Here is a 22423-nt window from a genome sequence, read left to right on the forward strand (position 1 = left end):
TGTGCATCTGGGGGGAGTTGGTGGTACATTGGCTCGGGTGCCTCATATGTGTCCTCTGGCCTGTGTGTATTTTAAGTTGCTGGTGATTTTTGACACAAGTATCTCTGGAGCACAGGGAGTATGTGAGTGTAGCTGTTTGGTATGCGGGCGCACTAGGGCCGTGGGGCATTCCTTGTTTATTAGGAGGCAGCTGGGGTTCTTGGAGTGTTTGTTCACACAAGTGTCCTGGGAGCAGTTCCTGTCCATGAGTGTTGTGCTGAGCACACAGTCATCTCCCTAACTCACCCACTGGAGGGTGTATTTGGACGGAGGTCTCTTTGTATAAACAGGGACACTGGAAGTATGCGGCAGTGGAGGGATAAATTATGTGGGAAGAAAAGGCTAATTATGCGGTCTAACAAAACACATTTTGTAAGAGTATTACTTCATAGTTTTGTCACTGCTTGCACATGGTTAGTACCAGTTAAATATACACATACAGCAATAAGCCACAGAAAGGTGACCAGTCAACTTTTACAAAAGGCCTTCCACTGCGTGACAACACATGTTGCTGTGTTTTTAGTAACTTTTGAACCGTTTGAGCAAGAAACATTTTTTATTCAAATCTACAGATTATGCAGCAGATGATGGATTCTGTGGCAAATTCATAATAATGCAAAAAAAAAATGCTTTAGTCGCACAACCGCATACTTATAGTGGCCCTGTGTATTCTTGTGCATAAAATAGGCTTGCGTCACCCTGTAGCACTGCAGGGGCTGGTGATTTCCGTGTATTCCCAAACAATAACCTGGCTGCAGAGTACCAGCATCTAGAGGGAAGCTGATGGTCTGTGCACAAACACTGCCTGTATCCAGACCAGGGTGCACGATCTGTAGATGTGTGCCTCGGCAGACAACTATCTCCGGAGCAGTATTTCAGGGTCCGAGGATTGGGTGGTCTCCAAGTGCATCTGGTCAACTGATGTACATGCAAAGTGGTGGTGGTGGTGGTGGGGGGGGTCTCAATGAGACATTGTTGGAGATAGTTTTATTTGGTCTAGTCACCTACTTTTTACTAGTGCTTTAAATGGAAATATTAAAGTGCAGGTACTCACTATTTCGAGGAAGTGCTTGCTCCGGAGAAGGGCTGGTACACTCCCATTAAATGTAATGTAGCAGTGCTGGGAAGTGCAGCACTATTCCTTTCGAATTAAAGAAGTGCATGCACTCAGCAACTGACCATTTAAAGCACTGCTTCTAACTAAGCATGTAGAGTCATGCGTGCAGGCCGATGGAGCTGTGCATGTTTGTGCTGCGCGGCAGCCTTGTTCTGCAGGCAGGCTCGTTATAGGGCCGCGGGATGCGCATGCGCAGCTCCCCAGTCTGCGGCCGTCTTTACTAAACTTTGCGCACTCCTGGGAGAGGGTCGGAGGAGAGAGGAACGGAACCCTGCAGAGCGGGCGCAGGAGGAAGGCTGCCCCCTACAAGTCCCATCTGAAGAAGCATCCCAGGCAATCTCAGGACCAGGGCGCAGCATTCGCTCAGAGAGAGGGTCCCCACAGCGCTTGTCACATCCATCCGAGACCGGCTCTCTCGGACCTGCGCTGCTGGCAGCAGGACAACCTCAAGCACCGGGGAAGCGGACCTCTGTGCGTCGAAGAATGGACGGAAAGAGGCTGAACTCCCGTGTGCAGCCCACCAGAGCCGGAGCAGACAGCCACCTCTAGCACACGGAGGGGTTACACCACGCCTAGCCGTCCCGGGGCTCTGTGCCCCCTCCCCCACCCCAGCTAGGTGTTCTGGAGTCCAGCAGCACCATTCGCCTCCCTCTCTGAGCTGGATATATCTTTTCTATGACACTGGTGAATCTTTGGCTGTTCCGACCCTTGCAGTGAGTGACACACAGGTTTCACTCCCTCGCGGACTCTTCTCTGTGCAGGCGGCCGCCCCCGGGGGAGGAGGACTGCGTGGGGGGGCAGGAGTGGTTTAGCAGAGGAGGGCAGTCCTGCGGGTAGGAGTGCAAAACCAGGATCTCCGGCAGGAGTCGACGTCTCTGTGAGCTGGAGCTCAGGGGTAACACTTGAGGGAGTCCGGATAAAGGCACTTACTGACCCCCGCATCAGGGAAAACCACCCGGGTGGACCTGCAGCAGGAACGCTGACGGAAGGCACCGAACGGAATAGTTTGGCACGAGGGACAGGCACGCTACGCTGAAGGAGCCAGGAGAACAACGCACCTCTCCACAGAGAAGCAGGCACGCCTGGGGACCCTGCCACACGAGAAGCAGGCACGCCTGGGGACCCTGCCACACGAGAAGCAAGCACGTCGAGGGACTCTGCCACACGAGGAGGAGGAACGTGAAGGAACACTGCCACACGAGGAGCAGGCACATCACACCGAAGGAGGCAGCAGCGCCACACGCCCCTCCACAGAGAGGGTAGCACAGAGCGAGCAGGCACGTGTGGGGAGCCTGCCGCACGAGTAGCAGGCACGAAGAGGAGATACGTCTGGGGACCGTGCTGCACGAGGAGCAGGCACACTGAAGGAGGCAGCAGCACCAAGCATCACTCCACAGAGAGGGTAGCACAGGGCGAGGAGGCACGACTGGGGGAAACTGCCTCACGAGGAGAGGCACGTCTGGAAAACGCCGCCGCACAAGGAGCAGGCACAGTGGGGCGCTGCCGCATGGGGAGCAGGCACACTGAAGCAGCCAGCCGCACAAACACTCCAACCACAGAGTAGCACAGAGCGAGCAGGCGCGTCTGGAGGACACTGCCGCACGAGGAGCAGGCAAGTGGGAAGCATCCGTCCGGAGGACTTGCTGGATGTGGAGAGACCTTGCCCTGCCTGGAACAGGTACTTCTAGGGAGCAGGAGGTATAGAAAGCAAGTACACCAAGGAAACGTAAAGCACAGAGAGGAGACACTCCCCGGAAAACCGCAACACAGAACCCCACCTCCGGAGAACTTCGCACAGACCCCTGGAGAGAACCTGTAGGCACAGCAGGCAGCCTTACTGCGAAAACCACCTACTGAAGCGCGAGGACGTCTGCCAGAACCTTGGCATCCCTCTAGGGTCCTGCATCAGTAAGGGGCTCGTGCTGTGGTCCTAGGGGAAGCCGGAAGCGCATCAGCAGGGCACAGCTCTCTCGGGGTCTCTTGGTCTTCACACGCCGCTGAGGCCTTCAGCTCCACCAAAGACCGTCGAGCCCACGCACTGTACTGCTATCTGGGCATCCGTCAGAGAGGGGCACCTGCCCCCCCCCCCCCCACCCCCCACCAAAGGGAATCAGCGGCCCACAGACTAGCAAAGAGTCGCCCCTCCACAGCGGCTCAGAGCCCCGTCCAAGGGAAGCAGCCAGGGAGGCCCCCGCCCCCTGCACAGCCCGGCCCAGGCTGCCTCACACCACAGCAGGAACCAATTTAGAGAACGCGGGGTCTGCAGCGAGAGGCCGCTCCAGTGTTCTGGTTTTAAGCAGCCCACCGGCACCCTTCTCTGGACGGATTTACCATTTCAGTTCCAATTTGGGATTATTCTCGGCTGCTGCCGCGGGGTGACCTCTAAAAAGGTAGGTTCACTTAACTAGCCTTTTTTCAACATTCATTAGCCAAATGTTAATTACTCTGGGTCATAGATGTCTGCAGTATAATGTATTTAAATGAGCCGCATTTGCCGCCCCTAGTGTGCACTTCCTCGGGTGTCTGCACAGGAAAGCAGTGAACTTTGCAGGTTTTTGCTAGCAGCTTTGCTCCCCAGTCCTACCTCCGCGCCATGCGTGACAACATCGGCCGGCCCTGGCTCTTGAACGTTGCACTCTTGAAGCTTAGGCCCAATAAACAGCAGGTAAAGTGAGGCTGGCAAAAGCCAGGGACTCGAGGGCTTCCGATAGATATACAGGGCCACTTGACAGGTCATGTTGCAATTCTCAGATTGCCAAACAGGGACACTTAAATTCCCTTAAAATATTATTCCCTCCGATATTATGACCGTGACGCAACTCGGTGCTTTTCTGTTGCGAGGAAGCCGGTGCTTTCACCTCCGAGGCCGGTCACACACAGCGAGTTCTGAAATGTTCAAGGTTTATCGTTACGGCCTGTGCCTTTAAGGGAGGAGGAGTGAGGTGATGCGAGAACCTGAGGCAGGAAACTTATTACAACCTTTCCAAGCTGGACCCCTCCGTCTGGCATGGTCTGCGTGGCTGTCTGCGACGAGTGGGGCGTGCAGCCGGCGTCTCACTGTCACTAATGCTTCACAGGGCGCCTTCCGTGCAGGAGAAAGGCGTCAGGGCGCTCGGTGGGTTCGTCTTTATATTCATCGCTTCTAAAGTTTCCAGTAAATGAGAGAAGGTGCAGATTAACGTCAAAGATGCCTGCTAACAAACCTAAGAGAATGAGAAACACATGCCAAATTTCCGATTGAGAAACGCGCCCCCCCCCCCCAAACAAAAAAAAATTGCACAGGTTTAAGAGGTGCATGGAAATGAACGTTGCACAAGTTTAAGAGGTGCATGGAAATGAACGCTGTATACAATGCTAATGGACAAAAACACACCCGTGCACATCTCCGAATTATGTCTCAAACAGCACCCTGGCTGTCCTTGGGGCAGCTAATAAAAAGAGGAATAAAATCCATCGCCCGATCACTCACCACAAGTCATCACAAAAACTAACGATTCCCGAAAATCCTTGTAATTTGTCAGACGGGGAATTGACGCCACCACCCGGGCACGGTTTAATTGGGGCTGACTGGACGTGACTAGATGCACTTGAAGTGCTCGCGCCAGCAGCGCGTTTCACCCACGCATCGCATGGGAATCCGTTTTCAACACTTGGGTGACTAATTGCTGACAAGGTGCTTATCCTCTGCGATAAAGAGGTCAGAACTGGGGGCAGCTGTTCCGAGTCAGACTGGGAGGGGATCTAATGTTTGACTGCGCAGCCCCCTGGGGGCTACATACCCAAACTCAAGTGCCCCAGACTCCGGGGTTTGTGGGAAAAGAGAGTATGGGCTGCAACTGCTTCCCTTGGGGCAATGCCTAACGCAACTCGACGAGTTAACGCTCTCCGCGGACACCTGTAAAAGTCACGGCTGGGCCAGGTCAGCCTTTCGTCCTTATGAGGTCGGACAATTGAGCACCTTTCAATAGGATAAAAATACCATCTGTCGTTTACAGCGCTAACAAACTGCAGGCGTGCGGTATTAACTTTGGAAAAAACACAATGTAATCAGTGGTAGTCAATGCAGAATCATTGGACACACCGTAGTAAAAAAAACCACACACAAAAACGACCTGGAGCCGAGATAGGTGTCAGCCGGTTCTTAAGGTGTTGGAATTCCTCAGCCCCGACAGAAGTCTGGAAGAGGTGCAACGTAAGCCCCGCCCCTTCCTTTGGTGTTTGCCTTTATCAACAGAGGTGGTGCTTGGGCGTGACAACATCTCGCAGTGCAGGTTGCCCCCTTCTGGCCGCAGATATATTGACACACTTCGGTTTTAGTGACCGACAGTTTTAGTTGTGCAAGAAACTGTGTGGCTGTGGTTTATTTTCTGTAAATCAAGAAAGCTTACTAGTAATTGGCTCTCTGGACATGCAATTATTTTGGTTAGGCGCCTTGATGCCCATTGGGCAGAGTTTGCGCGTTATAAATTTGCTTTCATTTCATTTCAAATCGGATAATGGAAACTTTCTACCCTGGACAAGAGATGTCCTTTGCGGCACTAGAACAGAAACGTTGTGCCTGCTCGCTTCTCTGCCTGGTTGAGCTGTACACCTAGACAGTGACAGGAAGTGGAGACCTTCCGGAAAGACAACATCAGATAATCATTGGCAGAAATTGCAGGCAAGGGATGAAAGCGAACAAGGCCAAACACTTTACATCTTTCGTGAAGAATTATAACTATAACATTTTAGTTTTTCGTACATATCCAAATAACTGGTCCAGATTTAAACTGCCATTTTCTTCTACTCGTGTGGGGTCTAAAGAGTCACTAGGTAAGCTACAACAGATTTTTGTGTGTGAATATATATATATATATATATATATATATATATATATCACACCATCCAGCCTCCACAGAACCATCACAAGAATCTCCCACAGAAAAAGGCACGGACTCGAGGCAGTCAGGATTCGGCATCTATTTATTTTCTTGGGTCACCCTCAATCCCAGAGGTAAGAGAGACGCGTTTCGGCTTACCTCTATCTATTCGAAGCACAGCCCTGCTAAAAGGGTGGGTCACCCCTAGATCCCAGTGTGAGTTGGATCCTCCCGAAGTCCCACTCTTGAGATGAACCAACCCCTTGGTCCTGCAACTGAATGGTTCCTTCACACCTGGTGCACTGCCGTGGAATGCTCCTCCCTCCACTGTCATATGGATGCTTAACCTTGTCCTCCCTGTGAGGCGGGGCCTTCCTTGTCCTCCCTGTGAGACGGGGCCTTCCTTGGTCCCGCTTTGAGGTGGGGCCCTCCTTGGCCCCTCTCCTGAGATGGGGCCTTCCTTGGTGGGATGGGACTTCTTTTGGCATGGGTCTTTCTGGGATCCTACACAAAAACTGGTAAAATTTGTGCCGCTTTCTGGAGTGGGTCTACCTAGGCCCAACTCCGTAATAGAGCCCCATTTGACAGGGCCTGGAAAGGTTCTTCACTTAGTTGGACTCAATAATCTCTGCTTCGAGATAATTCCCTAGCCTCAAATGGGACCCCACCCCTGCTGTTGAGGACCAAAGGTGTTGCCAAGTGGAGCCTGCCTTGTCATGTATATCAAAGAGACCCAGTGTGTGCAACCTACACTTGGGGTTCAGCTCTAGCGGCCTTGCCCTCAGATGCTCCATCCCTTAGTGCTCTGCAATAAAATCGGCATCCATAGGTGCCTACTTTGAAATGGATACCTGTCTGGGCACTCCTCCGAGAGAGATCTCCAAGGCTCTGTTTTGAAATACCACCCAAGCCCCTGGTCAGATGGATCTCCAAGGCTCTGTTCTGAGATGCCAACCACCACCACACACACCACCTTACTCTCCAATCGGTCTTCAGTGGAATTATTCCATGTTAGTCCCCAAGGTTAATGCTATGTGATGGGTCATCCAAGTGTCCCAACAAAAAGAGGTCCTTAGGACTGTAGAGGGACCACAAGGGCCCTTATACTGATGTGGGATCTGTAGCACCATACCGTTGATGGGACATCCAGAAGCAATTCTGAAGGGCGCTCCACAAAGGTAGAGCTTAGATATCCCCATTCCTCTGGTCCCTACTTTAAGATGGGGCCCTAAGTTCTTGGTTTGAGGTACGCCCTCCTGGTCCTATTATGAGATTGCTCCCCAAAGCCCTCTTCTGAGATACTGCCCCTTCCTCAGACAAAGCTTTGAGATGGGTCCTCCTAAACGCCCCAACAGAATGGGTTTTCTGTGTCCCTGCACTGTTGTGTGGGAGTACAAGGGCCCTGACACTGATATGTTCTTTAAGCATCCTGCCTTTAATGGTTTTAGATGGGGCTGTAATGGTGCAGTTAGTTGTGAGACACCCTCCCATCAAGGCCCTACTTTAAGATGATCCCCGTGACCATGCTCGGTGAATCTTCCCTCGTCTGCTCTGAGAAGGGTTCCCAGGACCTTACCCTGAGATGGATGTCCCCAGGGATCTGATCTGAAATGGACCACAATTGTTACCACGAGAAAGGACCTTGCTCTGAGGTTATTCTCACTAAGGTCCAGCTTAAAGATGTTCTATTCTGAGAGGTGTCCCTATCAGTTCCTACTGCAAAGCCGGCCCCCCAATGCTTTTATCCTCATTTATGTCTCCAGAGACCTACTGGTCTTCCCTCTTCTGATTTCCCCCCTCCCCGACAGCGCATTGCACCACGCTAAGATGAGGGTCTCTATTGGTTACAGTGTTAAGATGGATGCTGCCAAGAGCTCTACTCTGAGGGATGGTCCCTCTGTGCCTGCTGAGATGCTGGTCCCACAAGGACCTTACTCTGAGGTGAACCCTAAGGGACCCGTATGGATGTAGCGCTGCTCGGCCCTCTCTCACCCACACCCTCATGTGCCAAGCTATAAGATGTTTCTTCATGGGGTCCAGACCCAGCTTTAAGGTGGGTTCTTCCAAGTGCTCTAATCTGAGAACCCTCCTCCCCCCCCCCCCCCCCCCGCCCCTTTTGACGCCGTTCCCCAGGGACCAAACCCCGAGATAGCCCCCCAGGTTGTGCTCTGAGATGGTCGTCTTCCTGTGGTAAATGTCCAGCTCATTCTGGTCTTGAGGCAGAGCCTGGGTTTGCCGCTTTGCTAATATTTTTTTTTAATGGGGACTCTTAATCTCGGGATAGTCCCTAGGGTGGGACTAAAGCTAGACCGACAGAACCATACATTTGCTCATTCCAGGCCTTTCCGGAACTGCTGCAAACACATCAATCAATCTGGTATATGTAAAAGCGCAAACTAATCACCCCTAAGGGTCTCAAGGCGCTGGGGCGAATGGGGAGATTGAGTGAGCTATTGCCCAGAGTCACATGATGCTGAGCTAAGCTGCCACCAGCGCTGGGGATCTATCTGTGAGCCCCGAGCTCCGGAGTCCGCCTCCCTGGCCACTGCGCCATATATATATATATATCTATATCTATCTGGAACACTCCAAACTTTCTCATGCAAGTAAGGCACTGACTCCGTGAAAATAGTTGATTCCAAATAAGTTTATTCTCTCATTTAGGCTGCTTGACGCGTTTCGGCGGTAAGCACCCGCCTTGTTCACCTGCTGAGATATATATATATATATATATATATATATATATCTCTCTCATGTAACAAGTACACATTTCCGAAGAGCAGAATACACTCATTTGCATTTTTCTGCCCTTTCCTCAACTGGTAATATTTGAGAGGATCAGTATATGTAATTTGTAACCTGTAGATACCAACAGAAATATATTTAAAAAACATAATTAAAAAAAGAACGTCCACGCATTATAATATTAATGTCAAGACAGCCTCCCATCGAATTAAACAACCAGAGTTCAGAAATGCAGAGATCTGTTGAACGTCCAGGTCCTGTGTGCCCCCCTCGCCCCACATATGTCCGATTATCTAATTTGTGCTGCACTGAGGTGCGCTGCAAACTTGCGAAAACAAGAGGCAGAGCAGGGGCACCACTTGTGAGGTTTGTCTTATGCCAGCCCTACTTTCATTGGCCACGTGAAGCTTCTTGTGAGCAGGCTCCGTGAAGTGTGCTTAGGGCCGCAGATACTATGAATTCAGTATTTATTACTTTATTTTAATTTTATTTTTTTATATACATGCTACGTGTCTACTTTCGGTTGTTTCATTGGCTCATTTTTATCTCCTGTACGACAAAAAACACAGTGGCATTAAAATATTGAATTCGCTGACTTCTAATTGGAGAGGGAAATAAACTTGTATTTTATAAACTTTAAAAAAGTATCCCCTGAAATCAATGATTTTCTGGTATTTACAATTTAGACAATTCCGTTGCTTCGGCATTTGGCGAAGAGGAGCCCACGAGTTGCATGTGTCCTGCCCAAAAATAGGCATTTCGTCTCTGAGAAGTGGTTGATTTAGACCAACTGGTAGCATCTGGTCCTAATTGGACCTTTGAACTTGTGGGAAATTTCAGTTTTAATCATGAGTAAGAGGGTGTGAAAAGGTACCAAAGAAGCCAACAGGCTAAATCGTATGTAGCGACCTTCGGCTATGGCATGTATCGTTTGTTGCACACATATATGTTTATTCTGTGTGGGACCATGTTATGTAAGTTTTATAAAGCGCTATATTACTCCTCGGGTTACTTGGCGCTAGGAAGGGTGTCTAGAAGAAGCACGAACGTTTCAAAAGAAAGCGTGTTTGGGCTTTAAAAAAAGGTTTTCATTGTGATCTTCTCTGAATTGTGGGAATAAAGAAAGCATGGCCAGGCTATTCGAGGTTATTTATTGTGTATAACTCTAATCCCACCCCTGCACCAAAGTTGTGTGAAGACTTATTTTTGTAATGTGTTGTGATATCTGGTCAAACGTGAAGCGCTACTTTGTCCATTCATTGAGGCCAGCACTATGCATTATTATTAACAGTAAAGGTGATAAGGTTTTAAGAAATAAAAGAATGTTTCCATGGTCTAGCAGCTCCTCATGTATCTTCAAATCGCTGCCAGTATGTATTCTGTAGGCACGCGTGTGTCTGTGCGCACTCACAGTTTGTGTTGATTTTATTTGATGTATTTTCCTGTTTTAGTCCTGTGTTTTCGAGTTTTGCTTGCTATTCACGTTTCCCAATGCCCACCATAGATGCTCTTACACGCACTCATCTGATTACTCGCTGACGAAAGCCTCTTTTTTTCAGCTAGGGTATAGCTCCCCTCTCACCCATGCCCATAGGATGGACTCTCCCCGTGGCCTTCTTCACCAACGCGGCTCTCGAACTCCCGACCCTCCGCACGGGCGCAGCTGCCAGTTCGTGCTTTCAACATTTGCGGCCGCAAAATCAACACTTTTTGACTTTTGAGCACCCGTAAACCCCGCGAGGCGGTGCCCTTAGATAAACCGAAGACAACGTGGGCTTCCCGCCCTTTGAAGGGGCTCTTTTCATGTGGGAAATGTGATTTACAGCGTGTGAATATTACAGGAAACAGACTGAGTGCACCTATCCCATGCAGGCTGCCTTCATCCTCGGCCCTCTGGCATGGAGACTGTGCCCCGAGGGGCAGGTCATCACCCCGGAGCCCTGTCGGGGCATGTCACGCAGGGCAGCCTCCGCCCAGGTGTTCCCCGGGCACCGCGCGTGAGTCCTGAGGGGGCCAGTCCTGAGCACCTTAGACAGGTTCGGGGTATCCTATGCAGGCAGGCCTTCCACAGCCCCGGCGCGCATGCGCCCCGGGGAGTGTACAGGTCGCTCCGAAGCGAGGCTCGGTGTAATCCTGCAGGGTGGCCACCCAGTTTGACATGCAGGCCGGCCTTCTGCCGCCCTGAGGTGGGCACTCCCGTACCGAAGCAAGGGTCGGCGTTCATGCAGGGTGGCCACCCTGTTTGACATGCAGGCCGGCCGGCCTTCTGCCGCCCTGGGGTGGGGACTCACGTACGGAAGAAAGGGTCGGCGTTTTCATGCAGGTGGACCACCCAGTCCTGGATTTCTGAATAAGGAACCCTGAGGGGACCATCATGTGTTCCTGGCTCGATACATTCCTGCCCCAACCCGGGTCTTCTGCGACATGGAGGGGTTAGCCCGAGCAGGGCAAAGTGTCAGGAGGGAGCCAGGCTCTGAGTTTTTTTCATGCAGGACGACTTTAACACAGTTGTTATCGGTAAAATCCACCGGGTGTAGCAATGAGCTTCTAAGAATTGTGGGTACCCGGGCAAAAAATATTTTGGGGGCCCGTAGTCGGAATAATTTCAAATGTCTTTTACCCATTATCTGGTCATTGAAACCCAGTGGTGACATATACAATTGAGTTATTCGTGAAAGGTTGAAACTAAGCAATAGACAGAGAGAAGAAATAAAAAGTATTGTTCCTGAGAAGGGGGGGGGCTGGCCAGTGGCTCACTTTGCTCAAAGTGTCTCTGGGGTGTGCCCTGCGGTGGGCGATACTTCACTAAGGAGTCGGGTTCGGATTATCCCACGAAGTCCGGCCTCCACCCAGTTTTTCGCAAAATGGCGGGTGTGCAGTATCACGAGGGAGTCTGGTTCAGGTTATTCCATGCAGGCTGGCTTCCTCTATTCTTCTTCCGACACCGGGCTGCCGCTGTACCCTAAGAATGGTAGCTGTCCCCCACTCCCCCTTTAGGGAGCCATGTGGTCTAAATTCGCAGGCTGGCCTCGGTCCACGTCTTTTCTGTAAAGAGAGCAAGTGACGCCGGAGCCAGCTCACTGTATCCCACGCACGCTGACCTCAGTCCGGGTACTCCGCAGACACCGAGGGGGGTACCCTACGGATGGTAGCGCCTCCTCCGGCAGCCATGCTGTTTACATGCCACGCAGGCGGTCCTCGGCCCAGGTCTTTGCTGGAAACTGAAGGGGGCGAGGGAGCCAGCTCACTGTACCCCTGCACTGACCTCTGACCAGATACTCTGCAGACACCGTGGTGGGGCGCTTAGAGGCTGCCCTCATTCGGTAGCTGGCCTCGGTGTGTTATATACTGGCTAGCCTCAGCCTTGATGGAAGGCAAACACCGGGTGTCCTCCGAGGACAGCTCTGTTCACTTGCACCAAAATGCGCCTTTCAGAATTGTGGCGGTCACCGGTCAGACAGTTAGGATTCCGCACAGTTGTATTTCATTCATTCAAACTGTCATTTATTCCACTCTACATTCAGGAGCGTTGTAAAAAGGGCAGATAGCTCATCGCACCAAGAAGGAATACTTTGCCCTTCCATGGAGTACATGTCTGGGATATTAGAGAACTTTGCAGCTCTTAGAAGCACGCTGCAGCACTTGGATAGACATACGGTGCAATAGCGCACACAAGAAGTCTTATGAATTTTGGGGGCCCTGGGCCAAACTTATTTTGGGGGCTCCTGTTCGGAACAGCTTTGAATTTGGGATCCAATTTCAGCTCTTTCCTGCCCTCTTTGGCCTGGTCACTGTCGGTGCTTAGACACACGGGTCCAAATTCTACAAGTGTTTACATCTAATATTCAGGGATAGTGATATGTGTTTTAAATACTGTAACCGAACAGCAGCAGCTCACTAATATTATTGCAAATAATCTGTGACGCCCCTCCCATATTTTTATAGTTAGGAGGTCCTGTTTTGATCTTACAGAAACTATTTTTAGGTATATTTCATGAGACATAAACACATTTCTCTGCAAAATGTCTGTAATAGCCTCTCACACACCATCATTAAAAATGAATGAAAGAAAAACATCATTTATAACAAACTGTTTAAGAAATATTCAAGTTCATTAGGGCAAGACGTTGTGCAGAACAGGGCTAGCTCTATCGGGGCCCCAGCTCAGGAGAGCCCGGGGCCAGTGCCCACTTAGCCCATGCCATGAAATGTCTTTGACAGCACAACAGCCTGGATAGAAAATGGCGTTTCTAAAATGAACTGGAGACGTTTACTGTGGAGGGAGCAATAGGGGTACATTATGGAAGATGTTTTCAGCCGCTCGCTGGTCTGCTCGCATCGGAGCTGTAAATAAAGGGTGAAAAGTAGTCTAGGTAACGTCCATGGGTCCGGAGAGTGGGTCACTTGAGGGGCTGGTGGGGCTTGATGGTTAGTCTGAGATAGGCATATACAAGAGAGCTTGCCCGATGGAAGTTGTGGTAAGTGTTCTAGCTCCGAGGCTAGTGGCCTTGTAATCCAGAGTGCGTGAGGGGTCTGAAGGGACTGTTTGTGTGGCAAGATTTGGGGATGTTCAGATCCAACAGCAAGGGGGGGGGGGGGCGCGAAGTGACATACTTAGGAGTCCAGAGGGCTGTGGCCTACGCAGGCAATGAGCCTTGTGATCCAGGTGGCTGTGGTTGAGGGTCTGAGGAGACCAGTGCTGGTAGGCTGTGGGTGCCAGGTGACACGTCCTGGTAGACTGTGGTGGATGAGACGACTGTGACTAGCCCTGGTAGGCTGTGGGGTTTGAGATGACTAAACCTTGTAGACTGTGGGGACAAGGTAGATAGCCCTGTTATGCTGCGGGGTTTGAGATGACTAGCCCTGGTAGGCTGTGGGATTTGAGATGACTAATCCTTATAGGCTGTGGCGAACAAGGTGACTAGCCGTGGTAGGCTGTGGGGTTTGAGATGACTAGCCCTGCTAGGCAGTGGGGGACAAGGTGACTAGCCCTGGTAGGCTGTGGAATTTGAGATGACTAATCCTTATAGGCTGTGGCAAACAAGGTGACTAGCCGTGGTAGGCTGTGGGGTTTGAGATGACTAGCCCTGCTAGGCTGTGGGGGACAAGGTGACTAGCCCTGCTAGGCTGTGGGGTTTGAGATGACTAGTCCTTGTAGGCTGTGGGGGACAAGGTGGATAGCCCTGGTAGGCTGCGGGGTTTGAGATGACTAGTCCTTGTAGGCTGTGGGGGACAAGGATAGCCCTGGTAGGCTGTGGGGTTTGAGATGGCTAGTTGTTGTAGGCTGCATGGGACAAGGTGGCTAGCCCTGGTAGGCTGTGGGGTTTGAGATGACTAGTCCTTGTAGGCTGTGGGGGACAAGGTGGATAGCCTTGGTAGGCTGTGGGGGTTGAGATGACTAGCCCTGGTAGGCTGTGGGGTTTGAGATGACTATTTCTTATTGGCTGTGGGGGGACAAGGTGGCTAGCCATGGCGGCTGTGAGTATGAACTGACAAGTCCTTATAGGCTGTGAGAAAACGACTCCAGCTAGACTGAGGGTGAAAACTGACTAATCTTGGTATGCTGTACAGTTTGAGGTAACTATTCCTTGTAGGCAGTGGAGTTTGGGATAATTAGTCCTTGTGAGCTGTGGCATATGAGTTGGCTAGCCCTGGTAGGCTGTGCTAGATGACTAATCACTGTGGGGTGTGAGATAGCTACTCCTGCTAGGCTGTGGGTGTGAGATGACTAATCCTGGTATGCTGTGCTGTATGAGAGGACTAGTTCTGGTAGGCAGTAGGGTTTGTGGCAACTAGTCCTCGTAGGCTCTGGGTGCAGGATAACTATGAGATATGTAATCCTGGTAGATTGTGGGTGAGAAGTGTCTTATCCGGTAAGCCTGGGAGTCTGTGGGGCGAGGTGGCCACTATTATGGTGCCAGGAGATGGATTGGTGGCTAGGGTGGTGTGTGAGGGCTAAGGATGCATAAGAGCTGCAGGAAGATCTGTGGCTGCTCTTGTGGTCGAAGTAGATCACGTGACCCCTCTTGTGGTCTGACTGGAAACTGTGGGCTTTGGGGCGAATGCTGATGTACGGGCTTTGCAAGGTTTGAGAAGATTGTCCTTCTGTCCTAGCAGGCCTGTGGGGTCTGACGTGGCTTTTCATGTGGTCCAGGACCACAGTAAGTGCTTTTGCGCATACAGAACGCCTCCGCAAGACTCATCCTCGACGTCCCTCGCCACAGCCACATATCTGCCCACCTAAGAAGCCTGCACTGGCTCCCCGTCAGCAAAAGGATCACGTTCAGGCTCCTCACCCACGCACACAAGGCCCTCCACGACACGGGCCCCGAATACCTCAACAACTGCCTCACCTTCTACACTCCAACCCGCCTGCGCCGCTCCACCAGTCTCGCCCTTGCCACCGTCCCACGGATTCGCAGAACCACCACCGGAGGAAGATCGTTCCCCTACCTAGTCGCCAAGACATGGAACTCCCTACCCGCCCACCTCCGTCTGACCCAGGACCACCTCACTTTAGGAAACTCCTCCAAACCTGGCTATTCGAGCAGTAACAGCACCCCCCCCCTCCCTTCAGCGCCTTGAGACCCTCATGGGTGAGTAGTGCGCTCTATAAATGCATTGATTGATTGATTGTGGTGAAAGGGGGCCTGCTGGCCACAGGTAAGTAACCACTCCTGATGCAGGGATAATGTGAGGTGGCTTCTTCTGGCCTTTGATTGAGATTGTGGAGAATGCGTGACCGTTCTTTAAGTAAACGATGCTGTGGGTCTGAGACAACACCTCTTGTGGTTCTCGGGTTGTAAGATGTCAGGTGGCTGTCTTTGTGGTGCAGATGTCTTGGGAGCTCAGGCGTGACTGTGCTTGATACCCAGAGCGGTTTTGTGGCAGATTTAAGTGTTCTTGCAGTTGAAGCGAAGCTGCTTTGCTAGGGATAACTACCCTTGGTTCACGAGGTCTCTGCCGTCTCAAGCAAGTGCTGAGAAGACAAGCGCTTCTGTGGGCCAGAGGTTCCGTGGAATATGAGATGACACATCTTGTAGTTTAGGGAGGCTCTTTGGTTTGGCCATGATAGGGCTGGAATAGTTTTTTTCCCTTCTTTTCTTGGTTTGGGTTTATAAACCCAATGCCCTGAAAGATTAAATGTCGGAGCTGGGCAGGATTAAGTTGCTAAATTCCGTCCCCCCCCCCCCCCCCCCCCCACAACTCCCCCAAATTGACATGGTGCTGGGGATGTAGCATGCATTGTAGCTGAGGGGTAGGGTTTCCTGTTTCCATTCTCTGAGCCTTGAGATGGTAACTTCTCACATGAACAGGTTGCGGTGGGTGATCAGAACACAGCTCTATGGAGATGTTGGCAGTTCTTGGACTTTGCTTTTACGTATCAGTGAATTCTGGGAGTTGTAGTCTTCGTTAACTGAGAAAACTGAACCAGATCATAACAGTAGTATATAAAAGCAAAATACAGGAAAAGAAAGTAGTGTCTCTGTGACACGGCCATCTGGCCACCCTAGATTTGACCCAGTCTCTCCTACTGGAGGAAGACTTTGTAGCCCAACGAGAATGGTGTGTGATCGAGGGTTACAACGGTTGCTGTCTGTGTGCTTGGGCATTGAGGATTTGTGACCAGCAACTACCTAAATTGTATTTTATAGCCCCAGAACCACACATCTCGATCAAACCTACCCGTGTACTTCCCCCAAAACGTTAAAACTAAGTAAATGCACAGGGTAGGTAGGAATTAGCTTCAAGTCTTCTGCAAATCAGGCCACTCAAGTCTTCTGGCTTTTTCTATACCTAACACAAATATGGCGGCCGAAGTCCAGGAATAGGCACTAGGGACCAGATTGTCGGAGGGCGGTTTGGTGCACGCCCTACTAACATCTTAACCCCTATATCCTATTCAAGGACACTGTATAAGAATGAACGTGGTCTTGTTTCTGCAGCCCGGGTTATAGGGAGGAGGGGTTCACAGGGAAAGTCCCTGGCCAGAAACCGCTGGCGTGTCTATATCTAGCCAGGTGGTATTGTAGGTCATTAGCGACGGTGCCCCTCTAGGGGCAGAGAGGGGCATTGCCACGCCTTGTGGCATGCTTTGAAACTGACTCCCATGGAGCTCGTGTTTGCCCAAGGAAGGGCCCTTTCTGTGGGAGCACGTGTCCGGTACAGGAAGTACAGATTAGAGCGAAATCGAGTCACGTGCCTCTGAGAGGCCAATAGCGCTTCGGCAGTCTGTCACGCCGGGTTCTCGGCCTTTTAAGAGAACCTGTGGTCTACATTTCCTTTTTGTACAGTCACCGGTGTTAGCTTGCAGGCCATCCCATCCCCGGAGTGGGATTTAGTGTTTGAGCAGATTTAGCCAGATGCATTAATGCCATCTGTGGGTACTTTAATTAACCGATCTTTCTGGCACGTTTTGTTGTGTGGCACCGGCTTTTACCCAGCAAATACCCCCGTCATGTCTGACGCACTCCGGATATCTTGCCTTTTTGGTGGAGTGCCCTTTCAATCCTCGGATTTGTAGAGCCATATGCACCTCATATGAAACTGCAAATCCCACAGTGCAATAGGAGATTTGGAAAGGGCCAGTGTGTCACACGTGCTAATGGGCCGCGTGTCCTCTCTGTGGGGTGAGGGCATTGAGCTGCTCTGTTCAGGGGGGCCTGGGGGGTGGGTGGAACAGTGCCAGGCAGACTCCACCATCAATGCGTTTGGCATCTCTCACCACGGACTTTTCTCGCGGTGTGATCGGATTGGTTGAGTGTGAAGTGTGCCTGCGAGGATTAGTAGGCCGGGGCCCCGTGCAGGGGAGCTGGGGATCGGGTAACGACACTTGGAGAGGGAGCTCTGTGGGAACGGACGGTGTAATCGTGCACTCGAGGATCAGGGGTGCACTGTGCCAGGGCTGGTAATCGGAAGTGCCCCCTCAATAATTGACGCGCCCCCCTCCTTCCAGGAGAGTGGATTGAGGGTCTGAGGAGAGATGGCTGACAGAGGCTCCGAGCGGGAGGTACCGGGCTGAAAAGCTGACATCCGAGAGGGTCTTTAGGGAAATGTTCGAACAGAGGCGTCAGCAGGTGGCGCTGTTCGAAGCTCGAGGCCTAAGGCTGACATTTTGTGACGCTGCAAAAATGTCCACTTGTAAAGCGCTTTGTCGCCCCCTAGTGTGTATTCCTGTAGAAGCGCGTCTACATTAGAAAGGGGAGTTTGTTTTGGGTGTGGGACTTGCCCTGACAGGCTGTTTTAAGCCAGCCTCCATTGCTCGCTTCGTGCAGGCTTCGCCACCATGAGATTGCCATACCTTCCGCTCTCTGCCACCGACTGCTCTCTCCGTTTTCTGACACTACCACTGCCCCTGTGCTTTCGCCTCTTGACCGCTGGCCCATCGCCGGCTACTTCCCACCACAGACCCATCCCTCGTCCTCCGCTTTTTAACCACAGACCCATCCCTGGTCCTCCGCTTTTTACCACCCGGGGTCGGATTGGGACAAGAAATAGGCCGGGGCGGCGGGCACCCGCTCCCAAATATATGGCCCACGTTAGTGAAACAGATCAACAGATCGCTACATACAGGGTTGGAGTGGGATCAAAAACCCGCCAGGGCACACCCAAAAAAGTGGCCCACATTTGCGCATTGCATTTCCGCAAAAAACTGCTTCAACGAAGTTGTATGAAAAGAAAACGGGTGGGAGGCATGTTTAATTAACTTCACTTAGAAAAAAACAAAACCTCACAGATTAGTTCACACTGCCGAGCCACACATGAATGCAAGCAGGGCTTGGCTTGAAGTGGGATGAAAAAACTGGGGGGGAGAGGGGGGGTCTCTCAAAGGGCCATGGGCAATGTAATTAAGGACTTGGCTTAAAACACGTAAGCCAACATTTCCGTGCTTAGCATTTAGGAAGTCATACCACCACCTAGCTGCCACTTAGGGATGTCACCAGCGGCCTAGTGTGTGCCTAACACCACAGACAGCCGCCCCTAGGATGCCCAAAAAAGCAGCCCACAGCTAGAACTCTGGTATCGGCCCTTCGGCAATTTCCGGAGTACCCCCGTTATCAGTCCGACCCTGGCTACATACTCGTCTCATGTTTGCTAACACGAACAGGTCAGTTTTGAACTTGTAGGCGTTGTGTGTGTGTTTTGCAGGGCATGGTGGAATTGTATGCATTTGTGCTTGCTACAGGCAATGTTTGTGTTAATATCAGGGAAAACAATGGTAAAAGCCGGCTTTCCAGACCGGCAACCCTAAAAAAAAAAACTACCCACGCCCTGATCGATCAGATAAACCCATCGGGCACTCCCTAATAGCACTATTGGCCAGTCCGGCCCAGCCACCACTGGCCCCTTGTCTTCCACCTTCTACCACACACACCTCGCCTACCACAGACACCCCGTCCTCCTGTTTCTACCAGAGACCCCTCCCCAACCTTCCAACACTGCCCCCCTGCTCTCTCCAACAGACCCCTCGCCCCCCACTTTCTATCACTCTTACCCGTCTAATGACTTTAGCAGTTGTCGTAATTGCCAAACGCGGCGACCACTCTTGACATTTGCTGTGAACATTTGGCTCGAGAATTCCCAAAAAAGAGTCAGGGGGCTCCCTCGAGGGAGGGGTCCCGTGCTCCTTTCGATATTGTGTTCTTTCTACCTCTAAATCTTAAAGGGGGTGGGAGTGATCTTTTAAGAGCCCCATTCAGCCAAATGCCTATGAATATTTGCGAAATGTTGGCGATTTGGGGCACCGTACCACATTCTGCAGGGGGAGGGGGGTTGGGGGGGTGGAGAGGGGCATTATATTTGCATTACGTCACTGGACGGTCTCTAAACTAACTTGGTACATCATGTCTGTTGTAGTCACTATCGCATTGGGAGGGGCTGTATTCAGAGGTGTGTGGGTCAGTTTCACCTGTTCCATCACCAACCCAGGACTACAAGTCCCAAAATGCAAAGTAATACGCCGAGTCCATTAGGCACTCAGCCCTGCTACAGAGAAACTTTAGTGATGTGGAGAAATGTCATAATAGGGGGATGGGGCAAGAGCGCTCTTTTGCTTGTGTGAATTCGTTAAAAGGGGTACGTGCGGGTGCGGCCCTGTGACCCCCGAAGTGTCGTGGACGACGAGGTAGAGAGGGGTCAGGACGGGCTCTCAACGCGGCTGCCTACTGGGAAGGTGACCGCGGGAATGGTTTGGGTTTCCTTAAAGACCGGATTTTTTTTATTATTCAGATAAATCTTCCCCAAGAGGATCCTTCCAGGCGTCTAGTGGTTACAAATATTATTTTAATATTAGTGTGGCGCACGTGACCGGCTGCTGCGCTTGGGTGGAATAAAAAAAAAAAAAAAAGCTGAGTGCATTTACAGGGGAGTCCCGAAAGCGTGCACTAGGCAGTATTTATTTAGCAGTTCGGCGCCCTCTGTGCGCGTGACATCACACGGAGCTCTGGCCGAACGTGTCAGAAAGGGACGTTGTACTGATGAAGGGGGCTTTAAAAGACCCATTCAGCAAGAATTAATTGTGCCCTTCTCCATGTGTGCAGCCGGTGTTATTGTTTTATTGGAAAGGAAAAAAACTTTACTGGAAAGCGATCCCTCTATAAAACCCCCACTCCCTTCCCCCAAACCCTGCAAAAATACTTGAGCATTTTTTAAGCAAACCTATTAACATCCTACCTTTCCTCGCTCTAAATAAACTGTTTCTTTGTGAGCCATGTCAATGCCGCGAGAGATGTGCACGCGTATATTATGCATTTAGCGGGTTGAAGTAGCCGGCAGGTTACACGCAGCGCTTTGTAAACGTAAAAAATGTATGTATTTGTCGCACTGTTTAGTTTTCCTTGGGACACTGTTGGTTTGTGGTCACGAAAACCCACTGCCCAACGACCAAGCACGTTGTTTCTGTTGTAATGAGTGGTAATTGGTTTGACGTGCAGTTGTGTCGCACGCACACTCTCGTGCATATGGCGCTATAAACCAGGGCGCTATAAACCAGAGCGCTGTCGCATTGGGCACGGTCAGCCGAGGCGGATAGCCCTTCAGCTGCCTGGAAAACGTGTTTCGTGTTAGGAGGAGGAGGCGGATTCTCGCAGGGAAGAGCGGCCAGAGGTGGTTGCTCTGTGCGGGGGAGGGCAGGGGCAGACTTGAAGGGAGACGGCTCTTGCAGCAGACACTGAGCGCCTCGTGTTGTTTCAGGATCCCGGGATGGCCTCCAGGTACCTGACGCTCTCCGTCGCGCTGCTCGCCTTCTTCCTGCAGGTGGACATCGAAGCCAGCTCCTGGTGGTAAGCACGCACTTTCATTTCTCCTTCAGACTGTCACCGTCGCAGCTGTGCACGGTGTAAATGTATTGTGTGTGAAGTTGTCATTTGTGAACTTTATAAAGCGCCACGTGTTATCTTCCAGTTTTTTCAGACCCCGTGTATGTATGTATGTGTGTGTGTGTATATATATAAATAACCAACGCATGTTATAAAGTATTTGGGATTTATTAACTGAAGACAAAAATGTTTTTTTTCTCACAAGTGTTAGAACGAAAGTGTTTAGGACTTTTCGAACTTCTGCCCATTTACACGCACATTACCTAAAAGGAACATTTGCATTTAATATTATTGACGTTTGAATTTGCAACATTTTATCTCCTAGGATGTGTCAAAGACACAAAACGCCTGTGCCAGTTCTGTCCTGTCTGAATTCTTTATTTATTCCGTTATTTTGTAAGATTAATTTATCTGTGAACTGGCTGGAAAATGCCAGGTTTACATTACGTTAAATTCAACTGAGCATTTAATACCTAGTTGAATGTTTGGGTTTTAGCCAGATATATTTTGACCAAAACATTCCATAATTTATTCTCTAAATACATACGAGTTTTTGGGCATTATGTCTCGTATTCTTAAATTCGGATTTTTTTCATATCAGCCACGACCTGTCGCTGATATGAAAAAATACGAATTTAAGAAGTCTTGAATTGTGAAATTTTTAGAATAATCCACCCTTGTTATGAGAATCAAACATTTATTTACGCTAATATTTAACATTTTAAAGTACTCTAACACTTTTGCCAAGCTCATTCGTTTCACATTTTAATATAGATAATGAATTGGGATCGACAATGTTCTTTTATTTATTGCATGAGCTTGTCTTTCTCTTTTCCCAGCATTACCTTTTTTTTGAACGTTTTGTGATTGGTACACCCTTAGGGCATGCACCCTGACCCCCAGACTCCACCGTTCAAGTGGGGCATTGGTGTCTTTATCGATGCACCATTTGTTGAAAAATATTTTCGATTTCTTCAAGAAAAAAATATTTGTCAACATTGTGATTGTTGTGGATTCAACCGACCTTTCTGGAACGTTTTCTGACTTTTAGAGACTCTAGTAGACCTATTTTGCCGTTTTTTTCTCAAATCACTAAAACATGTTACTTTTTCTTTTCTCGAGTAGTGTTTACAATAAGTTTACTTTCCAGTACATATGGCAGCGTGATTGCAATGCTATTGAAATGTGCAATTGCAGCAGAGTGAATCTTCGATGTATCACTGCGACTGCAGCATGTGAAAGTAATGGGATAGTAGTGTGCTTGTAATATTATACTGGTGCGATTATCACGTATTACAGATCTGAATATAATGTAATACGACTTGGGATGGGGTAGTAGTGCAATT

The 22423-nt window shown here is 50.3% G+C and overlaps 1 protein-coding gene across 1 annotated transcript in view; it reads left to right on the forward strand.

Annotated features, from left to right (window-relative positions):
* Window positions 1-1399: 1399 nt before the first annotated feature.
* WNT5A (Wnt family member 5A) overlaps window positions 1400-22423 on the forward strand; it is a 46235-nt gene continuing 25211 nt past the window's right edge. The window contains exons 1-2 of the mRNA XM_086939134.1: window positions 1400-3546; window positions 20953-21041. Coding sequence (XP_086795260.1) covers window positions 20962-21041 — 80 coding nt within the window. The 5' untranslated portion in view covers window positions 1400-3546; window positions 20953-20961. The remainder of the gene's footprint in view (window positions 3547-20952; window positions 21042-22423) is intronic.

This window comes from Lissotriton vulgaris, chromosome 9 (assembly GCF_964263255.1).
Source record: "Lissotriton vulgaris chromosome 9, aLisVul1.2, whole genome shotgun sequence".
Taxonomy (NCBI): domain Eukaryota; kingdom Metazoa; phylum Chordata; class Amphibia; order Caudata; family Salamandridae; genus Lissotriton; species Lissotriton vulgaris.